This window comes from Barbus barbus (genome assembly GCF_936440315.1).
Source record: "Barbus barbus genome assembly, chromosome: 44".
In the NCBI taxonomy this organism is placed as follows: domain Eukaryota; kingdom Metazoa; phylum Chordata; class Actinopteri; order Cypriniformes; family Cyprinidae; genus Barbus; species Barbus barbus.
Window position 1 is genome coordinate 18,729,756 of NC_136722.1, and position 24,402 is coordinate 18,754,157.

The 24,402-nt window shown below is 37.7% G+C and overlaps 1 protein-coding gene across 1 annotated transcript in view; it reads left to right on the plus strand.

Annotated features, from left to right (window-relative positions):
- The window catches only part of ek1 (eph-like kinase 1), a gene marked incomplete at both ends in the record, with an annotated part of 69,945 nt that extends 52,921 nt beyond the window's left edge, over positions 1-17,024 (plus strand). Inside the window, 6 exons of the mRNA XM_079406482.1 lie at positions 11,145-11,206; positions 12,270-12,479; positions 13,216-13,365; positions 14,931-15,124; positions 16,010-16,147; positions 16,922-17,024. Coding sequence (XP_079262608.1) covers positions 11,145-11,206; positions 12,270-12,479; positions 13,216-13,365; positions 14,931-15,124; positions 16,010-16,147; positions 16,922-17,024 — 857 coding nt within the window. The remainder of the gene's footprint in view (positions 1-11,144; positions 11,207-12,269; positions 12,480-13,215; positions 13,366-14,930; positions 15,125-16,009; positions 16,148-16,921) is intronic.
- Positions 17,025-24,402: the final 7,378 nt, after the last annotated feature.

Below are 24,402 nucleotides of genomic sequence, written 5' to 3' on the forward strand. Positions count from 1 at the left end.
GAAGTATTATGACAAAAGGCATTATGAAGAAGAATTGGACCTGTTCTGCAGGTGCATTAGAGCTAACATTAGCATCATGCTACATAAGACAATTTATGAGATTAATAGTGCACTTTTACTCAAAACTCACTTTAAACCACCATCGAGTGTTTGTAATAACTTCCTTTTGCGATCACATGTGGAATTTGGTTGTTTACTGTTGTCAAAATATGCAAATTATAGGCTTTTTTATTGCTGTACAAATTAGCATTTCAGATGTACACATTCGTTATTATGAACATATCCAAATCTCAAGAAAATCACATTCAAACCATATCCTATCGTAATTGTGTGTTTACTATCTTATATAATCTATAGTGGCTGTTGTCATGTTTATTTCTGCTGTGTTGTATGCTCTGGCTGAAACTCAGGTTGTTTGTGATGTTACAACCACCTTTCCATTCTTAAGTTTCCAGGTATGCAATCCAAGTATAATTCACATTAGTAAAAGGATCTATTTTCATTTTTATTTGTCTATATATACTTTGGGCGGCCACAGTACATTATAAAAGTAGCCCAAAAAAACGCAACCCACAGCTCTGTAATTTTTCCCGCAACTGCATTTTCAAAATAGCCCAACAACTGTGCGGGAAAACCGAGACCCTGGCAACACTGGTTCGCTGTACCCTTATCACACAATGATAGATAACCTTCCGCGCTGCGATGACTGCAAGAAGTTGGGTTCAAAACTTATCAAACAATTGATTTGCGTAAAAAAAATATTAGCGCATTAAAATTTTTTGATTAATCGCATGCGTTAACGTTGACGGCCCTAATGAAATAAAAATGTGATTTTTATACAACAGTTCAGAATAACTTAATATAATATTGTCTGTTTTTGCTTAATTTTGCCAACGAAAATATTTTCTATAAAGTAATAGCAGAACCGCTGTGTGTCTCCGAGCATCATAGTGGTTTCGTTTCTGAATGAATCTGCGTTTTGAACAAATCGTGTGAACCAGTGATTCAATGGCCCATTCATAAAAAGAGTAGAGTTGAACGATTTTGGAAAATAATCTAATGCGATTTTTTTTATTTTTTTTTTATATATATTGCAATTGCGATTTAATATGGCAACACTGTAGCTTGCCAACTTGATGCTTCCTCTGAAGACTGCTTAGATGTGTTCGACTTGAAGCAGCACTGCTAGACCGATCGGTGTGTGTCGTCAAAGTACCGCGAGAGCTATAAGAGAGCGGACGTCTCCTTATGCTTTCTCTCGCCGTACTTTGATGTCATACACCGATCGATCTTCAAGTCGAACACACCTCTTTACTCTCGTGTGTCACGTGTAATCGCAGCCTCTGCGGTTGAAAAATCAAGTTTTTTCATATTGCGATATTATCGCAAATGTAATTAATCGTTCAGCCCTAAAAGAGAGCCATATACTTAATTACTGAATGAATCAGCTGTTTGTAGGAATCGAATGAATGAATGACTCAATGCCTTACTCATAAAGACATTTACCGCCACCTGCTGGCAGTTTTGGTTTCTTATTTAAAGTATTATTTAATTAAAAAAATATAATATTAATAAAAAATAAATATGTAATAATAATAATAATAATAATAAAAACATTAAAGGAATAGTTCACTCTAAAATGAACATTCTGTTTTCATTTACGCACCCTCACGTCGTTTCAATCTTTTGCGGGACATAAAAGATTATATTTTGAAGAAATATCTGTACGTAACAACTGTATGTAATTATTTGTGAATAAGACTCAGTGAAACTATCATAATACGTATCTTCCATACTGCTCTTTCTGGCAGGTAATATAACACGCGTGTGTGTGTGTGTGTCGGTTTGCAAACGTGTCCTCATCCGCCGCTGATTGGGTGAGATGTGATAGCCTGAGTAATTTCACAGGTCACAGATCAGCCTGATGGTGCAGGGGATAGGGATAGGAGAGGTCAGCGACCCCTTGCACTGCATTACAGAAGCAGCTGTCAATCCAGCCCCCTCCTCGTACGCACAGACTAATCACAGCACTGATGTAGCCGAGTAGAGATGCATTAAAAAGGCTGAAGAGTGTTTATGCTGCCTGATGGAGCGCCGGCGAGAAAGACAAAGATTTTTGCGCTGTAATATGAAAAGCATCTGTCACATAACACAGCTTTGAAAGAGGCGCTCTATCATTACCACCTCAGACGGAAAAAATTAGACCGTGATTGAGCTTTTTGTAATGCAAATGTGTCAGCAGCTCAGAGAATGGAATCAGAATAGACCTTAATGCCCTATTCAGTTCTTTATCCCCCATCTTTGCAAAAACACAGAGCTGTCATCGTCTCTATTATAAACCCATTGTGCGTCTAACCATCAGATTAGCGGACTCCAGTCTGCTATCTGATAACATTTGCCATCCGTGGCTGTATTTTCAGGTTCATTCCAGCTCATTCATTCCAGAGTCCTCAAGAAAAAAAATTCTTTGTGTCATCAACAGCAGGAACAATAGATAAGAGGATGTAATTTCTAAATCATTGAAAGTATTGCTTTGTTCAGAGTAATGTGTGCTTTTAAACTAGAGCTTAACTTATTTTGAGCCCTAAAAATTCCTTTGTCCTCTGATATTTCATGATAAATTGCTGTCATTTTCATCAAATGCCTCCAAAGCATGTGATTACAGATGATGTACATAGAGAGTACATACTGGAGTTGCAGGTCTTTAATGGCAAATTACCTTTTTCAGAATACTTTTCTCTAAAAATACATGCATATAAATTGTACCAGCAAATATTTTTTTATTTTATTTTTTAAATTGTATTTTATTTTGTATTATGTTAAATTGCTGTAATTTCATTAAATGCCACCAAAGCATGTGATTAGTCAAGTCAAGTCACCTTTATTTATATAGCGCTTTTAACAATGTAAATTGTGTCAAAGCAACTGCACAATATCAAAAAAGGAAAATAGTGTGTCAATAATGTAAAATGAAAAGATAAAAAAAAAAAGATTTTCAGTTAAAGGCATTTCATTATTGAATTCAGTGATGTCATCATCCAGCTTAGTTCAGTTTAAATAGTGTCTTTGCAATCAGGTCGACGATATCGCTGGAAATGAAGTGTCCCCAACTAAGCAAGCCAGAGGCGACAGTGGCAAGGAACCAAAACTCCATCAGTGACAGAATGGAGAAAAAAACCTTGGGAGAAACCAGGCTCAGTCGGGGGGCCAGTTCTCCTCTGGCCAAACGAACCAGCAGTTCAATTCCAACTGCAGCTCAACTGGTTGCAGTGGTCTTTCCCGATAGCTGTCTAAGTGGCGGAGTCCTCACTGGGGATCTGTCTCTGGCTCTCATCTGGGTGTCCTGGTCTCCGCTGACGTTCAGGGCTGTAGAGGTCATCTCTGGGTGCTGATCCGCCATCTGATCTGGATATGGACTGGATGTGACCATCTGGGCTGGATACGGACTGGTTCGGGTGGCTACGGTGACTGTGGATATGTCCCCGGGGCTCATCCAGGTGATCGGCCTCCGCCGACGATCAGGGCCACATACATCATCTCCCGGCGCCGATCCACCATCTGATCCAGACACGGACTGAGAAACCGAATAGAAACAGACAAATATTAGCGTAGATGCCATTCTTCTTATGATGTAATGAGTACATCATGTGTTATGGGGGAGTGTTCCCGGTTCCGGTTGATATAATTAATGCAGCCTAACAATCCTTTAACGGATTTGAATAATAGAAGTGTATTAGTGTGTTATGTGTAAACCAGGTTAAAGAAATGTGTCTTTACATTTACATTTATGCATTTAGCAGATGCTTTTATCCAAAGCGACTTACATTGCATTCAAGTTAGTTTTTACATTTTATCAGTTCTTTAATCTAGATTTAAACTGACAGAGTGTGTCTGCCTCCCGAACAGTATTAGGTAGATTGTTCCAGAGTTTGGGTGCTAAATAGGAAAAGGATCTGCCGCCCGTAGTCGATTTTGATATTCTAGGTATTATCAAATGACCAGAGTTTTGAGAACGCAGCAGATGTGGAGGACTATAATATGATAAGAGCTCACTCAAGTACTGAAGCGCTAGGCCATTCATTAATAAGTAATTAACAAGATTTTAAAATCTATACGATGTTTGATGGGGAGCCAATGCACTGTTGACAGAACCGGGCTAATATGGTCGTACTTCCTGGTTCTAGTAAGGACTCTAGCTGCTGCATTTTGGAACAACTGTCATTTGTTGATCAAGCGTATTAAAGCAATAGTCTAACCTTGAGGTCATAAACGCATGAATTAGTATTTCTGCATTTGTCGTTGAGAGCATAGGTCGCAATTTAGATATGTTTTTGAGATGGAAAAACGCAGTTTTACAGATGCTAGAAACATGGCTTTCAAATTAAAGATTGCTATCAAACAGCACGCCTAGGTTCCTAACTAATGAAGAAGAATTGACAGAGCAGCTGTCAAGTGTTAGATGGTGTTCTAGGTTATTACATGTGGGCTTTTTAGGTCTGATAATTAACACCTCTATTTTTTCAGAATTTAGCAGTAAGTAGTTACTCGTCATCCAGTTTTTTTATATCGACTATGCATTCCGTTAGTTTCTCAATTTGGTGTGTTTCACTGGGCCGCGAAGAAATATAGAGCTGAGTTTCATCAGCATAACAGTGAAAGCTAACACCATGTCTCCTGATAATATCTCCCTAGGGTAACATGTAAAGCGGGAAAAGTAACGGCCCTAGTACTGAGCCCTGAGGTACTCCGTACTGCACTTGTGATCAATATGATACCTCTTCATTCACTGCTACGAACTGATGGCGTTCAGATAAGCACGATTTGTACCATGCTAATGCACTTCCACTAATGCCAACAAAGTGTTCTAGTCTATTTAAAAGAATGTTGTGGTCGAACGCAGTGCTAAGACCAAGTAGAACTAATAAAGAGATACAACCACAATCAGATGATAGAAGCAGGTCATTTGTAACTCTAATGAGAGCAGTCTCAGTACTATGATACGGTCTGGATCCTGACTGGAATTCCTCACAAATACTATTTTTCTCTAAGAAGGAATATAATTGTGAGGATACTACCTTTTCTAGTATCTTTGACAGAAAAGGGAGATTTGAGATCGGTCTGTAATTAACTAAATCTTTGGGGTCAAGTTGTGGTTTTTTAATGAGAGGCTTAATAACAACCAATTTGAAGGTTTTGGGGACATATCCTAATGACAGTGAGGAATTAATAATAGCCAAATGAGGATCTATGACTTCTGGAAGCAGCTCTTTTAGTAGTTTAGATGGAATAAGGTCTAACATACATGTTGTTGGTTTAGATGATTTAACAAATTTATACAATTCTTCCTCTCCTATAGTAGAGAATGAGTGAAATTGTTCCTCAGGGGATCTATAGTGCACTATATGATGCGATATTGTAGCTGACGGCTGCATGGTTACAATTTTATCTCTGATAGAATCGATCTTGGAAGTAAAGTAGTTCATAAAGTCATTACTGCTGTGCTTTTGGGAAATGCCAACACCTGTTGATGCTTTTTTTCGTTAATTTAGTGACTATTGAATAAATACCGGGGGTTATGTTTGTTTTCTTCTAGAAGAGATGAAAAGTAATCAGATCTAGCAGTTTTAATGCTTTTCTGTAGGATAGGGTATTTTCCCGCCAGGCTATACGAAATACCTCTAGTTTTGTTTTCCTCCATCTGCGCTCCATTTTCCGGGCTGCTCTCTTTAAGGTGCGAGTGTGCTCAATATACCACGGAGTCGGACTGTTTTCTTTGATCTTCCTTAAGCGTAAAGGAGCAACTGTATCTAAAGTGCTAGAAAAGAGAGAGTCCATGGTTTCTGTTACATCATCAAGTTTTTCTGTGCTGTTGGATATGTTGAGGAATTGAGATAAATCAGGAAGATTACTTACAAAGCAGTCTTTTGTGGTAGAGGTGATGGTTCTACCATACTTGTAACAAGGAGTAGAATTTACAGTTTTAGCTATATGGGATTTACACAAGACTAGATAATGATCTGAGATATCATCACTTTGCTGCAGAATTTCAACACCACTAACATCAATTCCATGTGACAGTATTAAATCTAGAGTATGATTTCGACAATGAGTAGGTCCGGAAACGTGTTGTCTAACTCCAATAGAGTTCAGAATGTCTATGAATGCTGATCCTAATGCATCTTTTTCATTATCGACATGGATATTAAAATCGCCAACAATTAAGACTTTATCTGCAGCCAGTACTAACTCAGATAGAAAATCAGCAAATTCTTTAATAAAGTCTGTATGGTGCACTGGTGGCCTGTATAGCCAGTACAAACATCACAGGACATTTATCACTAACACGTTTCTCTAGATAATGTTATACGCAGCACCAAAACTTCAAACGAGTTATACTTAAAGCCTGCCCTCCGAGAAATACTGAGAATATTGCTATAAATTGTAGCAACACCTCCCCCTTTACCTTTCGGAAGTGGCTCATTTTTATAGCAGTAATCTTGGGGGGGTAGAGTCATTTAAAGTAATGTATTAATCTGGTTTTAGCCATGTTTCTGTCAAACAGAGCAAATCTAGATTATCATCATTGATTAAATAATTTACAAAAAGTGCTTTTGTAGAAAGGGACCTGATATTCAGTAAGCAAAGCTTTATCAATTGTTTCTCTGTATTGTAAACATTTTTTATTTGTTGAACAGCAATTAAATTGTTGCTCTTAATTTGGTTTGGACGTTTTCTGTATTTTCTAGTTCGGGGAACAGACACAGTCTCTATGGTGTGATATCTGGGTGAAGGAGTCTCTATGTGCTGAGAATTAACTGACTTCTGTGACGTGAGGCGGCTAGCAGACGGTCAGTTTAGCCAGTCTATCTGCTTCCTGACCTGGGCCCCAGTTAGTCAAGTACGAACTCTAAGACTATGTGCCATATTTCTAGAGAGAAGAGCGGCACCACCCAAGAGGGATGAAGACCATCTCTTTTCAACAGGTCAGGTCTGCCCCAAAAACTCGTCCAATTGTCTATAAAGTCTATGCAATTCTGCGGGTACCACTTAGACATCCAGCCATTGAGTGACGACAGTCTGCTATGAATCTCATCGCCACGGTAAGCAGGGAGGGGGCCAGAGCATATTACAGTGTCTGACATCGTACTTGCAAGTTCACACACCTTTTTAACATTATTTTTAGTGATCTCCGACTGGCGAAGTCGAACATCATTAGCGCCGACGTGGATAACAATCTTACTGAATTTATGTTTAGCATTAGCCAGCACTTTTAAATTTGCCAAGATGTCAGGCGCTCTGGCTCCCGGTAAACATTGGACTATGGTGGCTGGTGTCTCTATTTTTGCGTTCCGTACAATAGAATCGCCAATATCTAGAGCACTTTCATCAGGTTTCTCAGCGGGTGCGTCTGTGTGGGGAGAACCTGTTTGATGTTCTGATTGGAATGGAAGAGCGGTGTTTTGACCCGCGACTAGGGTCACCCAGCTGCCCTGCTGCACGGGCTCAACCGGAGCCGAACAATGTACAGGACTCCCTGAGCTAGTCGCATCCAAAGCAGTACCTACAGCCCTCACATTCTTACTGTCCTGAACTAAAGTTTGGATACGTTTCTTTAATTCTGAAACCTTCTCTGTCAGCCTAACTATTTCCCTGCATTTATCACATGTGAATCCCTCATCGCCGACAGAGAGAGATAAACTATACATGTGACATGAAGTGCAAACAACAATAGCAGGAGAAGAAGCCATTACTCACCGTGACTGATGAATGATACCAACTTAACTTACCACTGTTATTTGATGAACTCGTGAAAAACGGAGCGAGAGAGAAATGAAAACGGAGCGAGAAAAAAGAAAACAATAATAGGCGCGAATAGAAACGTGAATGGAACCGCGAGTAACAAGCTAACCAGCTTTAAAAAGCGAACAATCAAATTAGTTAGATTAGTTTGATAGATAATAACAGAAATATGGTGGGAATTAAGTTATACATTATCACTTTAAACAACAGAGAGTGAAAGTAAGGTAAAGATTCAATAAAAAAGCGGAGCTACAAACGCAAACCTCTCAGCAGCACAACAGACCTTTTATTTATTCATTTATTTTTTTTATTTATTTTTTGTTTTTTTTTACTGATTACAGATGATTTATGGAGTACATACTGAAGTTACAGGTCTTTCATGGCAAATTATCTTTTTCGGAACACTTTTCTCTTGAAAATGCATGCATATTAACTGGACAAGCCAATATTTTATTTTATATTTTATTTTATTTTAAATTTTATTTTAAAAATTTTATTTTATTTTATTAAAAAATATATATTTTATTTATTTTTTTAAATTATTTTTAAAATCTTACTTTTTAAAATATATTTTATTTTTGAAAATGTTATTTTATCCTGAATGGTTTTCTTTAAAAAAAAAACTGCATGCTTGAACCAGTCAGTATTTTATTTTATTTTAAGCGTTCCTCTTATCAAATGCCTTCTAAGCATGTGATTACAGATGATGTATAGACTACATACTGAATTTGCAGGTCTTTTAATGTATATAACCTTTTTCAGGTTCCCTTAAATACATGTACAAATTCCTTGCTCCTGTGATAACCATAATTACGACCTTTCCACAATGCTTAGACATTTAGAGTATATTGGCTCACCACGGGACACAGTGGATGTTTGAGCGTGTGTGTGTGAATACTGTCTATTTGAAGCACTTCTAAAACTGCTGCAGCATCAATCACCCTTAAATGTGCATGCGTGGAGAAGTAGCTAGGTAATTGCATTAACGTACCTATCAGTAGAACCATCAGCCATGAGCTAGAGTAGGGAAATGCATGTCAGTTTGATCTGATAATGCAAACAACGTTAATGTCAGGAAGATGTTGCGCTTTATGTTTGAATGCGCTTTATATTTCAGTTCTGGTGGCCAGAGGTTTGTAGGTTGAGGCAAGGAGGCCACATTATCCAGCTAGCTCATTGTCAAAGTAATTTGTCCCATGTTGATAAGCTCATGCGCGATCCTTTCAGATATCCTTCGCCACGCTTGTCGTGTGGTTTCGATTATATAAAGAGTGTGACCGATACATTTGTGATTTTACTTACAGTGACAGCTAGGACATAGTGCAACCCCCATTCATCTGAAACCACAATTGGCAACATCTTAGGGCTTGGTGCTATAAATAGCTTGTTAGGGCTGAATGGGGTTTTGTTGGATTCAATTGGTTTCTATTTCTTTGTGCTTTGCGTAAGTAGAGATTACAAAACCATAATGAAACCATTGACTCTTCGCTTGTAGCCTCACCTGCAAATCTCCAGTCTGCAGGCTTAAATTGTGTGTTGAAATTGACAGGGCAGATGTCTTTTTATCTTTGTCCTCAAGGTCTTCTGCTCACATTTTCTTTTACTTGTATTGCAGCGAGAGGTGTGCAAAAGTCACAATGCAGAGGCATTTTCAAGGTTTTACCATGCAAACTATTTAACAGCTAAAGCACAATGTAACAAAGTATCAACATGTTTATTATAATATATAAAATAAATAACAAAAAGAAAAAAATCACATGGTCTGACTAATCAATTAGTAAATTGGAAACATTGTTCATGCTTTATTTGTTTGTTTATTTCTATAAAATGCATGCGTTTATTTTCTTGATTTTTTTTCATAGATTTTCATTCCATTTAGTTTAATTATTTTAATCTAAAAATGAAATGAATGAAAACAAAAAACTCTTAATTTACAGGGAAAATATATTATTTATTCATATATATTGCATATATAACATACAGTAAATACGAAAAAAACATCACTTTTTCAGTTTTTCTATTTTAAATGCACATTAACTGGACCAGTCTATTTTCTGTTATTTTGTATTTATTTATTTATTTTTATTTTTTTCATTTAATTTAATTCCTATGATATTAATCTAAAAATAAAAAAACAATTCATTTACAGGAACAATATAATAATAATAATAATAATAAAATAAATAATAAAACATCACTGTTTGACCTCACTAATCAAATAGTCAAATGGAAATAAATGTTCATATTATAATTTTTTGTTTATTTGTTTGTTTTCTCTGATAAACCTGGGCCAGCCTTGTTTTTTCAATTTTTCAATTTTACTTTATTTTATTTAAAAAATGGAAAAATATGTAAATAAATAAAAATGACACTAATAATTTACATAAACAGTCCCTATCAAACTGTGGTTATGTTGTTTCTTCAGTGTCACAATGGTGATACCTCAAGGATCACCTTGCAGGGTTCAAACCTAAAACCTGTAAGGCTAGGCACAACATAAAGGGCTGCTCACAAAAATAGAAAACATCTCTAGGGCTAAACGGCATCTCATGCTGACGTGCGTCTGGTGTCCCGAGGTGAAAGTTTCTGCCGTGCGTTACATCCATCAAGCATCTCTGATAATCAGGATGGATTAGCATGTACTCTTCCCTGTGAGAAGGGGGGTCTCTCTGACTGACAGCGTGTTATTTGGGTGGAATCAAGGGAGAATTTTTAATCACTTTCAGCAACGCAGGTGCAATCTCCCCATATGAGTCTCTTGCAGCTGTGTCTGCAACACAGCGAAGAGGTGAACACTTTTCCCATTAGCAGATCTTTACACCCCTTCATCTTCAAACCCCTCAACCCCCCCACCACCACCCACAGGGCAATTAATCACCACACCTCCTAAAAACCTCCCCCCTCACTTGTATCCCCCTTCATCATCCTCCCTCCAAAAGGAACTCATTACCATTTTAGGTATTTCTGGACAGAGATATTCTCAGTGGACAGCTCGCTCTAATTATCTGCCTGACTGTTATTGAGAGCTTTGATTAGGGGCTGTCACTATGAGTAACAGGCAGCAGGTAGAGGCGAACGAAAGCAGGAACGAGGGGCTGTGAAGTCACTGGGAGTGGGGGAGGTGTCCGCTCTCTTTATCTGCATGTTTTTCTCTTGTCATCTTGGAAATGAATTAAATATAGGACACAAAAGCGCCAGCCTCTTCCTGCCTCTCCGCTGCATCTTTTCTTATTCGCCTGTGAAAAAAAATGTAACATCTTTCTCTTGCTTCTGCTCTCTCTCTTTCTCTATTTTCCACAATATTTCACACTTTCCGTTTTGTCTCCTCTTTCTCTGTCCCTTAGGTAAGCCTGTGATGATAGTGACAGAGTACATGGAAAATGGATCTCTGGATACTTATTTGAAGGTGAGCGTGATCTATTTTGCTGCAAATGATGGAGGCCAATTTGCACCAAAGGGAATGCTGTGAAATATCACAGGAACACAAAGCAGTCGTCCGGCTCTTCCAGATTGGGTTTGACAACTCGCGTGTTCACACCTCTCTCTGCTTGGTTTTTCTTTGTGTCCCTCAGCTTGTGTTTTGTTTCCCAGCTTAGACCACCATGGTTTATGCTGGTTTGAATCATTATGTTCTCGAGCAAATCATATCTGGTGGAGATAGTCGACATGCAGCATGGTCTTTCTGATAACGTTGGTTGACTTGCTGGTCAAGCTAGTTTAGAAACTTTATGGAGACACTAGCTTTTTGATGACAAATACTGCATAGAGGATATTGTACTGAGTGAGAAAAATTGTAAGAGTGGTGTTATAAATATTATATACAAAACATTTATTTCATAATGATATTTTCCCCCATTTTAAATTCTTATTATCCAATGAAAGATTAAAATTGTGATTTTTTTTTTTTTTTTTTTTTTATAAAAGATCAAAAGGATTAACAATGCAGATAAATTTTCACAGCCTCCTTTGATCATATTTACCAAGGGTGCTGATATTTTTGTCCATGACTGTACATATATATTTCATTCATTCATACATACATACATACATACATACACATACTGTACATACACATACATACATACAGACGTATTAATTGAAAACCCCTGCACTAACAAACCATCATCCCATTATTATTCCAATATTACCATGCAACCGTAGTTAACAATCAAAACATTTATGTTTTCTTGCCAGAGGCTATAATGAAACATCATAATTTGGTTAGTTGCCATACTTAGTTGCCATTGCTTGCATAAAAGACTGAATGATTATGCAGTGATTTGCAGTTAATGGCTCATGCCCTGTAACATATGAGCAACACTATTAATTAGGGAGCCAATGAATTATGAATTACTCATGAGACACATTCAAACATGACCGACTGTGCCAGAATCCAAAGAGGTTGAACAAGGTTGGAAATAAGACCACAGGGATGAGAATTTGACATGAGAACTCTTCATTTTGTGCAGAAACACGATGGGCAGTTCACAGTGATTCAGCTGGTGGGAATGATGCGTGGGATAGCTGCGGGGATGCAGTACCTCTCAGAGATGAACTATGTGCACCGGGATTTGGCGGCACGGAACATTCTGGTGAATGGAAACCTTGTGTGTAAAGTGTCCGACTTCGGGCTGTCGCGTGTGTTAGAGGACGATCCCGAGGCGGCATACACTACACGGGTGAGAGATCATGCTTCTGCTCTCCAGTCTCATTTTAACTAGATTTACTATGCAACAGTTTTGTTGAGGTATGTTAAACTGGTTCAGCTCTTTGTTTAAAAGAAATATGATTTGATTGCGAAGAAATAAAATCAGACACAGCGAGATATATTCTTTCTGACCTGTAGTCTGGAAATGAGGTCACGCAGGACTGTCATAACAACTATCCAGACTAATGGATGGCTTAACATCAACTCAGTGTGGGTGTGTGCCTTTCTCTGCCTGTGAATGCATTTGTACATAGTTTTGCTGGAAGATGAGTATTAAAAAATTAAAAATAAGGTTGGAGCAGCATTCTAGAGCAAAAAATACCAGGCAATTACTTTTTTAATTGAAAGGAAGGACTTCCTTTACCACAGCCGCCATGTTGAGTGTTTCAGTTATGCCTAGTTATGTTTCAACAAGTGGCTTGTCTCCTCCTTAGTTGTCCAAACATTAATGTTCCATATGTATTCTCTGATGCCCTTTGTGACATTTTGATAAAAACCGCTTACCGCTAATCACCATTTTTGGACAGGGTACTCAAAAAAATGTAGCTAGCTAAGCTCCCAGTTAGCTAAGCTAAGCTAAAAGCTCCCCTTTAGTGTAAGTAGCTACAGCCTACATTTCAAAAATAGCTTTCTATTAAACTATTCCACAACTTGTGATAATAAAGTAGCTTAATTCCTGTAACCACTGATTTTGTGCTGTTTTTCAGGGGGGTAAGATTCCCATTCGATGGACAGCCCCTGAAGCCATCACCTACAGGAAGTTCACATCAGCCAGTGATGTGTGGAGCTACGGCATTGTCATGTGGGAGGTGATATCCTATGGGGAACGACCGTACTGGGAAATGTCCAATCAGGACGTGAGTAAATTCTGAAATTAAATGAGACCATAGATGCACTGGAAAAATCTCTCACAGTAAATAGAAATAGCTGGAAGTTTTAAGAATTAATTTTGTGAGCTATAACCATTAGTGTTATTTTAATGTGTATATATTATTATAGTATTATTTTTTATTTGAGTAGCTTCAGTTTTCATTTGTTTTTTTTGTGGTTTTTTTAAGTTTATTTGTTTTTTAAAATAATAGCTCTATTTAGCTTTATTTTTATGTCAGCTTTATTTTATTTCGTTTACATATTTTTAGATGTTTTCATCTAATATTTAGATTTTCTTTTATTTAGGCTTTATTTTCTTTCTTCTTTTCTTTATTTATAAAGCACATTTTAAAACAACCAAAAGGTTGACCAAAGTGCTGTTCAGGAAATTGAAAACACAACAGCAATCAAAATATAAACACTATACAAAAACCACGGCACAATAAAAAGTTTTTTAACCCATCATACAGTTTTCAAATAAAAAAAGAGTTAAGCATAGATTTAAAAGTATATAAATAAGGTGCTGTTCGGATAGCTACAGGGAGATTGCTCCAGAGAGTTGGCCCGGCAACAGCAAAAGCTCGATCACCACGATGTTTCAGTCTGGACATAGGAATGGATAGCATTTTTTGATGCTCCGACCTCAGTGATCTCACTGGTTTGTGTGAAAGCAACAACTCGGTGAGATAAACTGTTGCAAGACTATTTAGTGATTTATTTTCAATTAATAGTTTTAGTTAACTGTAACAACTCTGTTAATTGCGCCTCTTCATTTTTTTTAAACTTGAGAATCCCTATCGATTTTGTAATAAAAGTCCTCTGCCAGAACACTTCAGTGGGACTGGAATTAAAAAAAAAAATAAAACTCCCAGGATTATAAAGGTAAAAAGATTAAATGTATCTGGAGGCTGAACATTTCCAGATTTCAATTCACAGGCTACTTTAAAAGAGGGAATTTGAATCTGTGTCAGTGAGTTCTTGGCAGACTTTCCACACCAGAAACCATTTTCATTTATTTATTTTCACCTTGGGAAGAGATCTTTGCTCGGGATTTGGAAAGAGGCTGCTCGGGAAAGAGATTGAGACATTTGGGAATGATTCGAGCCTGTATACTCGACATGTTAAAGTGGAGCATGAAAAACGCTTGCATGCTTGTTAGCGGATGCACTTTTATTGTGTTGAGGGAGCGGAATTCGAAAGTTCCATTCAAGGCGTAAACCACAAAATCCATCTGTCTTCTTTTCTTTGCCATGGTAACAGGCAATGGAGCGTTTCAACGGTTACAGTTTTCCAGGCAAGAGTTAAGATAATACGAATGTTTGCATCAAGCTAGTTTATTCTTTCCCTTACGGCGGTATCATTTCATAAAAGGGACTAAATTAAACAGCTCTCCACTTGCGCTAACAAAGACAGTCTCACCCGAAATCTCATTCTCATTGTCAACGCCAAACAAAAGCTAAATGCATTAAGCAAGGAATAAATCTGCTCAATATTCATGAAGCGTATACGCTGCTAATGTATGATTTTTTATCTGGAATCCTTATCCCTCCAGGTGATAAAAGCTGTAGATGAAGGCTACAGGCTACCGGCTCCAATGGACTGTCCGGTGGTGCTTCACCAGCTCATGTTAGACTGCTGGGAAAAGAACCGCAGCGATCGGCCGAAATTTGGGCAGATTGTCAACACTCTGGACAAGCTGATCCGGAATCCAAGCAGCCTGAAGCAGCTGGCCAACACTGCATTCTGGTGAGCCAAATGCCCTCTGCGGATTAGATCTGAATTCAATAGAGGTGATCCGCTGGGATGTGTGTGGCGGTTTGCAATATATAGCTCATGAAGAGCGTTATGATGTTTCTCAGATGTGTGACAAAATCTGAGGTGTTTTTCGCAGTAATCCAATAAATTCAAAATAAATGAAACAGATATCCGGCTAATCTAGATTGAAGCCAGATGTACGTCAGTACGAACTTCTTACTTCCAGTGCATGTTTCTCTCGATCAGGAGGGGGGTTTGTGGTGGTCTTGGCTGAAATCTGATTGCCTGTCTATCCCTCTGCTGCATTTTGAAGGTTGCCAAATAAAAGGCAGATGGGCACTGGATTGTTTAGCCAGTGCTTGTCACAATTAAAGCAGAATGTGCAAACTGAATTTTCTCACAAACCACTGGGAAAACTCTGCCTCGTGCTCTTGCTGTTAAATAAAATAGGTTTAGATCTAAATTGCTCAGGATTGTGTGTTATAGTGGAGGCTATGCTACAGAGAAGGAGAGAGTGACAGAGACACGATTTGGTGCAATCTGCCTCCCTTCTGGATCTGGAAAGCCTAACATGTCCAGACAATGGACAATTAAGCTTTGATAAAATGACACAAACACACGATTGCATGAAAAATAGTTTCTTACCCTTATAAACTGTGTTCATAAATGCTCACATCAATGAAACACTTACGTTGAAAGTGTATTTGAGAAAACAGCATAAATCTAAATGGAATTTGACCAAAAACACAACTTTAAATGGATACATACATTTGACATCCTCACAGACCAATGCCGAATGCTTTCTTCATGGAAATTCTGAAATTACATGGTAATATAAGACCATTATTCTGACTGCACTTCCTCCTCCAACCATAGGGAGGACCCAGTGACTCCTGAGGCAGGGGTCAGTACGGTGGAAGACTGGCTGGACTTGATTAAAATGGGTCAGTACAAGGAACACTTCTCCAGTGCTGGCTACGTCACCCTGGACTCAGTTCTGTATGTCAGCGCCAGGTAAATAAAAGCTACACTAATTTATGTTAGTATAAAATCTTTTGTTGCATTTCAAGAGACACTTGACTGTGTTCTCAATGGGATATTCTCTCACTGCATACTAAGAATCAAATTGAGAATTTACAAATTGTGCACTGTATAAAGCTGCAAAAGTAGTGGCATTCCAAACATATCATATCATATATGTTGGAAACTGAATACTTGAAGTGTTTACTGCGTAGTATTTTTTTTTTTAAGTATGCAAAGCCATATATAATATACAGTGTTAAATGGTGTAAACAACGTGACCTCATTACTTGGCAGAAAATAGCATCCAGTTATCCTAATAAACATGATTGTTCTGCATTTTCATCCAAATGTGTGCAAAGATTATTTTGCAAGGTTTCATATGCATTTCTCATTGCATTATGGGAGTACAATATTCCACAGGCATTAGTATGCAACAGTATGCTTAAATGTCACATGACCTGAGCCAAATATTGTCCTATCCTAACAAACCATACATCAATGGAAAGCTTATTTATACAGCTTTCAGATGATGTATAAATCTCAATTTCAGAAAATGGACCCTTATGATTGGTTTTGCGGTCCATGGTCACAGATAGTGTCTAATAATGGAATGCATTGCATTCTTTGATAACGTGTGCTCTAAAAATCTGGACAATGTACATGGTTAACACACTGAATACTGCAAAAACAGTATGAGTAGTATGCCATTGCAAACATAACACTTTGCTAAAGCATTTTCTTCCATCTCTTTCGCTTCTCTCACAGTGAACTGGATAAGATGGGTGTAGCACTCGCAGGCCATCAGAAAAAGATCTTGTCTAGTATCCAGTGTCTTCAGGCACACCATGGGACTCAGGTTCAGGTATAGCGCCTCACCTCAACGCCCTCAAACCTGTTCCGCTTCCCCTGATGAGGAGATTGGGAGCGTTCTTGCCACATGGAAGCGTCTTGCTGCAAAATGACTCTGTTTTATCTCACTACCAGCACTGAAGTTCATCAGCCCTACAGGAGAACGGGCCGGTACCTTCCCCTTTGTGATCAGCATCCAGAAAGGCAGTAGATTGCTGCGGATGTCCGAGATTGTGAACTTGGATATCTATACATCCAAGTGAAGGAAGGACAAGAATCAACACCATGTGACATCACAGCACTGTGAACATCACGCTTCACTCCTCATTGAACAGAAGAAAGACCTTGAGAAGAAACACCGATTGTGTCTTGTGAATCTTTGTGAAACTGTTTTGCGAGCGATACTAGTATGATTTTCTTCAATAAGATGCTTAATGTGAACTGTGAGGGTGAGGAAGCCTTCAGCGAGATGACCTTGCAAACTTGTGTATGTGGAAATAGTTTAGAAACCTTCAGACTCGCCTTTAGAAAGCAATGAAGCACTGATCTCTCTTTCGCATATACGCACACATTTAAACGCTACATAGGGCCGCCCCTTGACCCCAAATGCCACTCCGGACTGCTCCCGTCAAATCCCTCGGCAGCGTCTTTGGAATATGTCAGTTCCACCGTGGAGATTCTAGAGTTCGGAGAGCCCACGCTTGTCACTTTTGACAAGTTCTGACATCCGATGTGCAGCAACAGAGAAACGAGAGACATTTAAGGAATGAAAAGTAATTGTTGCTTCACAAATAGAGACTGGACATCGTGACGATGTCACGAAGAGGGCAGATGTCGTCCTTCCTTCACACTGGCAGCAACTTTCGGTCGTCTTTTTCAACACGTTGATGTGGAGCCGCAGCGTTTATTTGCGTATTTAAAGTATTTCGCCTCATTACGTGCGTTTCATCACAAACGTGTGCATCTTTTTTGGAAGGAGGAAGGATATGTGTTGAGCATTTTATGAGCGAGACTTTATTCCTAAATCATGCTGGTGTTGATGGAGCTGCACTAGGGTGGACTGTTGAACCTGTGTTTGTGTTGGACCCCATTTAGCATAGATGTCTTATGGTTACCAAGTGCTTGGTGCCTTCAGATTACATTTCCATATGATAACAAAATGGATGAGCTTAAACATTTTAGCATACAATTTCCATGTTATTTGATGCAACATGTTCACAATCCCATGTAAAAAGGTGTCCGCAACAGATGCTGGTGCTTTAAAAATAGCTTCATCCTCCATTTTCTGCTTTCTCGCCCCATGTTTCTTGGCAGTGCTTTGTTCTGCGCTTGGAAATGTGTGATTGATGAAGAAACGATTGTATTGCAGTAGAACTTGAGACATTGTACAGTGTTGGTTATTGTATTTGTACAGTAATGACTGTTTTGAAGGTTTTTGTCAGTTGTAAATTAAGGCAAGGTGGTAACTCTTATTTTAACCTTCAGCTTTAGCTTTGGACAGATGAGGATTGTGAGGCTGTAGAATGTAATGGATAGTTTAGCTTTAAGGTGTTGGGGAAAGCTAAGCATTCTCAGGATTGTTGTTAGTCACTGATACACTAGTCGAGATGGTTGCAGATCAGACAGAACTGCCAACTCGGTTCTGTCATTTATGGATACACTTCCTGTTCGATGACTTTTTTGGTTTCATCGTTCTTATTTATGTTTTGTCATTATACAGTATAAAACACTTTCTATGTTTTGTCTTGTTTTCCAGTAAAAATATCTAAACATCCGAATTGCTTAAGATTTTAAGAATTGTTTTCCTTAAAATTATTTTTCTGCTCTGAAGAAAATTTAGTGGGTTTTATAAAAAAATAAGGTTGTCAATTTAGGACAAAAATTGGAATTCTCTGAAAAACAATATTTACACTACTGTTCAAAAGTTTGAGACCAAATGTATACTTTTATTCAGCAAGGATGTATAAAATTAGTCAAAAGTGACCATAAAGACTTTTAATTTTTTATCTTTTTTCCTCTGAAAAATGCTGTTCTTTTGACATTTTTATTAATGGAAGAAATCACCGTTTCCACAAAAATATTAAGCAGCACAACTGTTTCCAGCACTGATAATATAAAGAATTGTTATTTAAGCACAAATCAGCATATTAGACTGATTTCTGAAGGTTCATGTGGCACTGGAGAAATGTTGAAAATTCAGCTTTGCCATCACAGGAATAAATGACATTTTAAAATATACGCAAAAAGAAATGGTTATAATAAATTCTAATAATATTTCACAATATTTTCAATTTTTACTGTATTTTTGATCCAATAAATGTAGCCTTGGTGAGCAAAAGTTTTTTTTTTTTTAAAAACACAAAAAAATATGATCGACCCCAAACTTTTGAACAATAGTATATCAGTTTATCTTGCATTAATGATGCTTATAAAAACATTTTATTGGAAAACAAGACTCCACCAAGTATGTGTTTTTTTTTTTTTTTTTTTTTTGCAGTGCAGATGCAAACCATGTAGGTGAAACAGTATTGATTTAATAAGCACAATTATGTACGTTATTTATAATGTTGGCAGACATTTTCTAAGTGATGCAGAAGAAACAAAAACAGTGTTATCCTCTCATTCTGTGACCTCTTGTGGGAAAGTGTTCCTTCGACTCACTGAGTTGCATTTAATTGAAACCATAATGAAGAATGTTTATTTCTTCTGCATATTTATTGATGAAAGTCAAGGTTATAATTGTAATAATGGGCACATCTGCTCTCTCCTTTTAGTAATTCTTAATTAGGAGCAATTCCTAATTGTCAAATTACTGAAACATATGTGCCTATTCTGATTTGTAATTTCCCATGCGGCAACAATAACAGCAAATAATTTAATGAGGCATTGCAAAAAGCATCTTCCAACACAAAACAATAAACTTTGAATTCTTGGAGTGATTTCAAAGTTCTAATTTTTCATATTTTTTAGCTTATAGCCCACTATTGATACAAACATGCACACAAACTCTGTTCAATGCAGTAAAAATGATCTTGAAGCATTTTTGACATTCCTTTTGCTTTTTAGAAATAATAAATGCAGTTGTTTGTGTTTCATTTTGTTGAAGCACTGTTATTATACACAGACATATCATGCATACTTTGGTCTGGCAGTTTACACAGTCCACACTACCTGTTACTGGGTTACCTGCACATTGCATCAGGACCTGAGATAGACATTTTTAGCAAAGATAGTGAACACACAACTTAAAGTTTGATTGCCAGGTTTGAATATCAGCCAGGATGAGCAGTGAGACAGGAGAATAAATAAATGTCACTCAGCGGTCGAGACGTGTAGCGCTGTTTGAAAAATATTAATGATGTGTCTAGATGTCATGAATTAAACTGTAGGAGGCCACTCTCTTGTGGCCAAAAGATTCAGTATTACAAAATTGTTGGATGGTTTTGCAGTCGGCCTCTGTAACTCACGGTACCAATCAGGACTGTTGTTTTGTTGTACGGGTCACCGCACTGTGCATTACATAATTCAATCATATCTGGTGTACTTGCGTTGAAGTGTACACATGTGATGCACTTTGCCACCCACTTCTAAACTGGAGTATTTCAGCCCTGAGTGTAAAAAGCCTCTCTGGCTTGTAGGAGGTCAGTAATGGATACATGATCGGATAAGGCCATGAAGGGTCACTTAGTCATTGACTTTAGCAAACCATGTCCTCAGTCAGTACCTGAAGATGTTACCTCTAATTTTCTGTGTATCTTTTGTTTCGAATTTTTCAACAATGTGATCATTTGTGTACCGGTTTGGTTATTATTTCATAAAACTCTTGTTGAATTGTATGCATTTTAAACATTGCGTCCAGTAAATATGTTAATATTTTTAACCCTTTGTTGTCATCTTTTATCATATCTCATCTATCTATCTGTCTATCTATCTACACACTTAACACACATTTTATTTTTTAGAAAAATTATAAAAAAATGACATGAAGCAAACTGAAAGTTATTAACTTAACTGCTGATTACATCACACCTTTAAGATTTAAAATATAGCAAATAATGTCAAATAAGAAAATGCAAAATAATCTATTATAATTCACTGCAGACTTGCTTTACACATTTCACTCTGTATAAAATTGACATTCTTTGATCATTTTTCGGTGTCAAATTATTGGTTACCAAAAAAGCTCAGAAAAGTTAATTTTGAGAAGTTTTTTTGCAAATGCCACATGAATTTAATTGCAAAATATAAAACCATATACTGTATATAAGCATGTTTTGTCTTTTTCAAGTAAAAAGTATTGAAACATCAGAATTTCTTAAAATATTAAGAATTGTTTTACTTAAAATTGTGTGTGTATGTGTGTATAAAATATGTAAATATCATACCTGCAAACTTGTCGCTTTTATTGTCAATTGGGTCATTCGCGTGAATCGTGTAGAACCGGAGAGGTTTTTTTAGGGAGAGGGGGGGGTCTTGCGTTAATTGACATCTGGGCCGATCGGAATCTCTACTGAGCTCGCGCCTGTCAAGAGAGGGAGGTGGGGGTGGGCTTGCGTGCCATGTAGGCCATTATTGGACAATTCTTATAAATGACATTTTTTCTGGACCAATCGGAATCTCAGCGCTTGGTTCAGGATCTTGAAACACACTGCCATCTGTGTTCGCGCCTGTCAAGAGACACCTGACCTAATGTGGAAACTCTGATGGAAATTGAATTCAAGGTAAATCAGTCTTTTTGGAGCTAAACAACAGATATTTGTTTGCTTAAGTCAAATAAGTCAGCAAAGTTAGCGTTTTTTTTTTTCATACAGTTAACGTTAGTCTATGCTTCGAGCAAAATGCTTAATAGCAAGCAATACAAGCGGATCCAATGCTGGAATTTCCGTTAGCAAGATAGCAAATTTTCTAGCCATCTAACATTGTTAGCTAGTTGTAATGTTAATTCCTGCATTGTCTGACCGTCTTGCTAACTAAAGTTAACCATTTAGCTTGCTACGTAAGTATATAGTATTTCAGATAGCCAACTTAGGTTGCAACCTTATCATTAGCCCCTAACTTAAGCCAGGTGCTCTGCCCTGAGTTCTGGCTACTACTCCAATTCTGAGCTACCCTGATTAACGACACGTTATGGAGGTTGTCGTGTGCCTAGCAGTCATTCAAGTCAGCTGGATGTAGCCCTACTTTTAAAGCGTTTTTGATGTGTTAATGTGGGTAGATGTGACTATTTAGACAACAGCTGATGCGAGAGTAATACAGTGTAACAAAGCAATTTGACGTCCTGTTGCATTGGATGCGCCGCATTACTTGTAAACAATGTCTATTTAGAATCTGGCGAACGTGCAAGATCCCCCCCCCCCCCCCCCCCCCCCCCCCCCCCCCCCAACACTGTCACCTTTTTTTCTCTGATGAGTTTGCAGGTCTGAAATATATACACACACACGTACACACACATATACATATAAATACTATTCAAAAATATGAAGTGGATCAAAACCTTTCATCAAAGTTGTCCTAAAACCAAAATGCGTTCTTGTTTGATCCACTTCAAATGTTGGCTACTATATATAAATTTTAATATAAACAGTTTACTATTTTTCTGCAGAAGCCACATGAATTTAATTGCAAAATATTAAACCACATGTATACATAAAGCATTTAATGTTTAAGGGGTACAGAAAAGGTTGGACATTACTTTCATGCAATAAAATGCTTTAAGTTTCATTTAAAGCATTACGAATTCAGAAATTGCAGGAACGAAAGGTCAGTTCCATGAAAAACATTGAACATCTGCCACCAGAAAACGGTTTCTAAACCTAGACTCCCCAGAGCGATAGTGAATAAACACACGGGTAAACAAACTGTCAGACGCTTGTCTCTCTCCCTTCCCTTCTACCTCTTCCAGGAGATGCTCGTGAGATCCATACTAACTGAAAACAAACAGAGCAGAGGTCTTTGCTATTCCCATCATGTCCTGCTCAAACAGTGGGCCACCATCTGGAGGGGCTTCGCTGAATGGCAGCAAGGGTTTCGGCACCTTAAAAACCGCTTCGGGTTTAAGCTTCTCGCAGCTGTTTCATTACAGCTTGATCTCCAAATTCAGCTATTTTTCCTTCCTGGCTTGGAATGAATAAATAGCTGAATTTAGAGACCAAGCAACTCAAGCAAAGATTCATTCAGGTTTTGTTGTAGTTGTGAATGGAATAGAAATAATGTGTGTGTGGGTGTGTGTACTGTATGTTTGAAAGACATCAAACATATGAAACATCTTAATCAACAGTGTAATGACATCAGCATAAAAGCACTAATGTTTTCAAATGTCAAAGTATAGCCAGGTTTTTTTCTTGGAGAATATTGCATTATTTTTATTACTCTCATGGCCAGCCTTTAGAAATCCAAGCATCTGTTTCTAACCTAGTTTAGTTGAATGTAATTAAAGTTTTTTGGGCTATTTATCCTCTTTGAAGTTGCTTCAAGGGCAGACAGTTATGGAGACCAGCCAACAGTGTCATGCTGTTCTGCAGCCAATGAATCTACCTTTCATTTGATTACAGCACAGTGTTTAATTAATGCTGCCGAATGAAACCAGAAGCTAGAGTCAATATCTCTGATCCAAAACCTAGAGTATAGTTATCAATCTTGTAAGATAGCATCCTAATCCCTTATAACCATAGTATATGTATAGCTCCCACATTAGATTACTTCAGTCCAGACATGTTGACATATCTGACATCTTGGAATGATCAACAAGTAACACATTTAAAGAATCAAAAGAAAAGGGATAACCTTTCACAGGTGAGAATGTGTTGGTTTGTGTTTTTATATTAACTTAATATTACAGGTAAACTATGCTAACTTATTAATGCCATGTTAGCTAACACCATGTTGTTGTGTGTTAGTTTCACAAAATCATCTGCTGAAGTCTATTGCAGATATAGCCTAGCCTATATTCATACATAACTATTGTTACAGGCACATAGTCCACTTACTCTCAATTGGGAACAGACCGGCTTTGACCATTGCAATATGGCGGACGGTTTACATATAGCACCCACAGAAACAGTATAGGCATATCTATGACTTGTCGTTAGCTTAGCAACCTGCTAATTGGCCAAGCATGTAAACTTATCCTTGTTGTAGTTGTAGACCAACTTGTTAGCATTTTTAACAAAATGCAGATGCTTCAAAATTAATGTATGATGTATAACTATGCGTAGTATGCTAACATTAATAAATCAAAAACTAATCTGATCGCCCAGAGGCTGAAATCCAGAGCAATGTTAGCATGTTAGCAATGTTAGCGGGGAAGTCGTGGCCTAATGGTTAGAGAGTCGGACTCGTAATCGAAAGGTTGCGAGTTCGAGCCCCCGGCCGGCAGGAATTGTAGGTGGGGGGAGGGA